Raw genomic sequence first — 5,528 nt, forward strand, 5'->3', positions numbered from 1 at the left:
TTAATTTGTCACATCTCTCAGGAGTGAGAGATGGATAAAAAGTAGAGTGGAACTTGGAAGCAAAAGGAGAGAGAGAAATCAGTTTAAGACCAAAACTGTGCTTTTAAAGCATGGACCCTGTGTAGAGTTATTATAGGTCTATATATTGTTGTACTGTATATCTAAAGATTTGGATCACTTTTAGTTTAATGATGAAATCTACGTCTTAAAAGGTCAGTCAATGAATTAAACGTGTGTGGTAGACTTTTGCATTCCTCTACCATTTCAAAGATAGAATCCAGTGGAGAAGGCAATGTGCCTGATGTGCGATGAAATCAGGTTTTGTTATCTAGCAGGCTTTCTTGAAAATTTGTAAGGTTGAAAAGCAGAAAAAAGTGAACTCTGTTTTTTTGGGAGTAACTGTGGGCTATAGTTACACAATTACAAAATAATGGCCCTCAAAGTAAAAAAAATGCGTTCAACTATGGCAAAATTTACGGTTAACAATGTCTCTGGGATCATTGAAACAAGCAGAAACATGTTGATCATAAATTAAATGCAGCTCTTTGAACTGAAGATCATTGTACAGTTGGAGGGAGGTGTGTGAGGAAGACCTGTCTCTGTTGAGTGTGTTGAGAAGTGGACAAGGAGACAAGCTTTGACATCAGCAGCCCAAAGAAAACGGAATTGTGGTAAACACTATGTTGTAAAGGTCTGACAAAGAAATGATTACCAGTGAATCATCTGTTAATGACCAAGAAAATGAAGAAAGTTCATTTGAGCAATATCAGGTGGCTTGAAAATATAGGATAACATCGGAATAGTTTCAGATATTAACAATATAGAGGGAAAGATTTCTGTGAGGTGCTACATAGTCTGGTAAAAGACTCCTTTATTTAACATTCTCATTAATGATCAAGAGACATTAACTATATTCATAGCAGATATTGAATTAAGTTTTTTTAAAATTATAAACACCACAAAGAACAAAGATTTGCCAGGTTGGAGATATGGTAGAGAGACAAAGAGCAAGGGCTAACCTGGACAGATTTGGCATAAATACCACAGATGGGAATAGAATGCTTGTGGATACTGAGTGGTAAGCAAATAAATATAGGTAATATTTTCCTTTCTCTGGCCCCTGCCAATTCCATTTCTGAAAAACGACAACAGCAAAAATCACCACGACAATAAAAAAGATTTGGAGATGGTTTAATAAAATATGAAGAAGGGCCACATTAAAGTTGAAGAAAAAAAATAAAGTCCAAATAGTAAATCCACAACATAAGAGAATTTGATGTTGCAAAAGGCATCATGCCTAAAACAGTGGTTGGAGCAGAGGGTTGGTCTACAACACAAAATATGTGAAATCAAGGGAGGCTCTTCATTAGCATTTATAAAAAACTGTTTTAGAGAAGACTAACGGAGGGGATTATCTGAATCTGGACTATTGCTATTTTTCAAGGGATCAGAGAACGACTTCAACTAGAAGGAGTGGGCCATTCCCCAAAATAGGCCTTACCTATGAAGGATTATCAACCATTTTCACCTCATTTGTGCTAGAGTCACAGCAATAAAGAAATTTCCTCTTATGATATGTCAAATGTTTTATAAGCATGCTATTTTAATTACCACAATCTAAATCTCCCACTGAGAGCAGATCCCTGTCCTCAGAGAGTTAACAATCCAATATAGCCGCTTTCAGTAGGAAAACACTGGCTATATTTTGAAGTACATAAACAGTAGTAGACAAATAGTTTTAATGGCCAATTCTTTGTGCAGGGGGGTGGGCAACTAAAGATCGGAGTTCCCAGAGTAAATTGGTACTCTTTCTTTGAGGTAAAGTGCTCATATGTTTAAGGTAAATTTCCTTTTCCAGGAAGACCATTTTGCTCTCTAAAGAAGTAATTTAGTTCAAAAGGGTACCAATTCAGTATCATTAAGCCTTTCAGGAGCTACATTTTCTATTATAAGCAAATCCTGGATAAGGTAATTTGCCTCAATTAGATGATCACTTTGAATCCAGGAGGGAGTATTTTTTACTTACCTTACTCATAGTCATCAATTTTCTTTTGATTGCCCAGGTGGGTATGGAAATGCGTTATGTATTATACACAAGCTTAATAAAATAAGATCCAATCCCTTGTTCGAAGCAGCATATGTTCAGCAGCACCTTAGCACGTGTCCCGGTGACTGTTCAACATGGATTAAGTCCTCAGGACTTACACCCTAGTCTGTTGAGGATACACAAAATATGGCCCTTCATTAAAAGGAATTTATAAAGTTTTTACTTTTGACAGGAAGGCGCCTGGGGTAGACGACAGAACAGAGCTGGCCTAACTTTCATGGATGAGGTAAGGACTGTCTTTTTAACAACTATGAAAGTGCTTTAAATATTAAGCCTTATGTAACCACTAATTACATTTATTATTTAAAAGGCATAATGGGAAGAAATAAAGCCAAGAAAAATTTAGGGAAAATACCTAGGTTTAGTGCTAAATAAGCAGCTTTTCTAATGGCTCAAGAGTAGGTGAAGGTTACTGGTAGAAAGTCTGTTACTGCTGTGACTTAAAATGGGAATACAGGAAATGCGCTGGAGGAGAGTGAAAATCATTAGGGGCTGTAATTTAAACATTAGGCAGTGACCAGCCGGCCACCCTCCTGGCTCCTTGGTTCATAACCTGTCAATAAATCTCACATTAATCAACACTTATTGTGCTTTGCCTATAGGATGATCGAAGCAGTTGGGTTGTTCTTTTCACAGCTCTTCTCACTCAGGGTGTATCACTGCATTTCAACTGCCAGCGGACAGAATACTGCTTTGTTTGCTTGTAACTCAAGTCACTTGTCAAATGAATTGTACACTTCCATAGATTGTAAATCTGGTGCTGAAGGAATTGAGATGCTAGTCAGAATAAATTGTTGCAAAGCAAAAGAGTATTAGTTTTATTATTTAGCAACATGTGATATCTAAGATATTTCCTACACCAAGAAATAGAATTCGCTTCCAAGGATAATCAACAACAACCAAACACATCACCACAGCAAAATCACATCTAGCTATGTTTTCGTTTGGCCTTCTTTATCTCACACAGTATCTTATATACATTTAGGAACATAGACAGAGAAAAATCTCTTTGATGCCTGATGTTTTAAAAATTGTTTCACTCTGTGGGGTTATAAACCTTGGCAACAATTATTTTGGTAACCTATTGACACATATTCACTGTTGCTGTGTTACTCTCTGTAAGGTAACTGAGGAGAGCTGAGCGGCTGCTGGAGATGCCTGAGGCTCTGGTTTGAGGAGCAGCCAGGGGCTCAATGCAGCAGGCTAGGGACCGCTTACATCTGAGACAGACCATGGACTACCAGATACCAGAGGTGAAAATCCAAGTCAAACATAGAAGGACAGCCTCACTGAGCAACCAAGAGTGTCGGCTGTACCTGAGGCGATCTCAGCAGCAGCAAGCACCTGTGGTGGATTTCCAGGTGGAACTGAGACAGGCATTCTTAGCTGAGACACCAAGAGGTGGTTAAAGCAGTATTGGCACATCAAGGTAAGTGATTCCAAGAGAAAAATCAGCTGACAATGTATCGAAGTATTTGAATCAGCTGACAATGTAATCAAGATAGCCATGAAAAAAAAGTAACTAAGAATCTTCAAATGTTCTCTTTAAGCATTGTTAGAGATATATTTGCTAATCACAGACATTTTTATTTCCTGCAAACAGGGAATTATCTTCACCAAAATAAATCAACCTAATTTTAGTACTCCTTTTATGGAAAAGTCCAAGGGCCTATGACCCAGAGATCTTGTCATAGAAAGATACTTTATTAATTTATTTGTGTAGCTGATTTCTTGGCAATTCTAACTAAACCTGGGTTTAAAGTACAATTGATTCTTATTATTTGCAGTAGTTATGTTTTATAAAGTATTGAACCATTGCTCCTAGGGGAAATGCAAGGTTAGGTTCCTGTGAGCATCTGGTCACAAGATTTTCATCAGCCAATCAGTATATAACCTTGTTTTATGTGTGCTTCTGTTTAAATATACCTTATTTAATATATTTTGTTGATTCATTAACATTGGACTCATAGCCAACAGCACTATAACTCATGCCCGAATGATGCTTATCTAACACATGTATTTTCTTTGTAAGTCACATCACAGCCTTTTTGAGCTTAGAAAAACTTGACAGCACTTCAGCACTATGCTTGAGGGCCATTTAAAACAGCACAATCACCAAGAACAAGCACAAAAAAATGTAGCACCAAATAGACCACAAAAAGGACACTTGTTTCCAATATGAGAGCTGAAACAAGAAGGCCAGTGTTGCCTTGTTTGACTTCAACTGGGAATCTGCACATCGGTGACTCAAATTTGTCACCACTGTGCATGTCTACAAATGACAGAAAATGTACAGTGAGTGTTGATTTTGAGTTAAAATTTACAAATAAATTTTAGCAGTGAGGCAAATTTGCAAATATGGAACCTGCAAATAATGAGAATCAATTGTATCTATTATGCAGTGACTAATTTTTATACTTCTTAGTTTTAAAATGAGGAAGTAATTATTCTGTACTTGCAAATAATAAAGTGTTTAGAAATATATAGGATTTTGCTTAAGTTTCAAATTTTGCCCTTGGCCATTTATTTCGGAAAATCAATTCGAAAAACGTTTGATTGTCTCTCAATTTAGCCATTGTAACATTGTAGTTATTTCAATAGCCACATTCAGAAGATCAACAGGTTGGAGATTAGAAATCACAAAGATAGTGGAAAAGTAATAACAGGAAGAGAAATTGTTACCAAACCAAGTGAGTTCACCTCCTGGTGAGTTAAATAAGACTCTACACCAGTGGAAGTTGTCTCACAAAGTAAAATGTATTTGCAGCAAATACTAGGCCGTGAGGAATCATTCCCAAAGTCATGGCATCCCCAAACAAAGGGAAGCAGGAACTTTTGTTTCAGTTGGGGAATGAATATTCAAAAGGGAGAGGCAGGTATTTGCTTGCACAGGCTCAGTTGGAGAACATGCTTCCATATAATGAGGCCTAAGCTCCTCCTGGAGAGATCTTTGCATTAAAAATAAGGCAAAGGTCATGGGTGTAGCTCTTGTGGTGAGGCTTGGTCAGTTTCAGGATGGCTGGTGGTTACATCTCCTTTGAGTTTCTCCCTTGGTCAGTTTCAGGTTGGTTGGTGGTGACATCTCCTTAACATACAAAGGAAAAGAAACAACTTAGGAAAACAGTTAATTGCTTCCAAACCCAGCTTTGAGCCTCTTGAGGCCCTAGTTGGTGATAAAATCAAGGAAGAAAATGTATATTCTCAGTATTACAGTTTTTAGTGTGTTTAAAGAGCCAAGATGTGCTTAATCAACACTTGTTGATGGGACTTGACAATTTCAGTTTTACTTTACAGTTTATAATTGAAAATGGTCTGAGGAACAGAATGGGTGGAAACATTTATTTGAAGATAATAATACCATTAAGTTAACTCCGTGACATACTATGATGGCATTACTTGGACCAAACTTTATATAACCTTC

General features: G+C 37.1%; 1 protein-coding gene across 1 annotated transcript; it reads left to right on the top strand.

The window, feature by feature from the left end:
* Window positions 1-3,300: 3,300 nt before the first annotated feature.
* LOC131400542 (SNRPN upstream reading frame protein-like) lies at window positions 3,301-3,516 on the top strand. The gene has a single exon (XM_058535253.1). The coding sequence runs from the start codon at window positions 3,301-3,303 to the stop codon at window positions 3,514-3,516; it is 216 nt and encodes a 71-aa protein (XP_058391236.1).
* Window positions 3,517-5,528: the final 2,012 nt, after the last annotated feature.

Source organism: Diceros bicornis, chromosome X (assembly GCF_020826845.1).
Source record: "Diceros bicornis minor isolate mBicDic1 chromosome X, mDicBic1.mat.cur, whole genome shotgun sequence".
Classification (NCBI taxonomy): domain Eukaryota; kingdom Metazoa; phylum Chordata; class Mammalia; order Perissodactyla; family Rhinocerotidae; genus Diceros; species Diceros bicornis.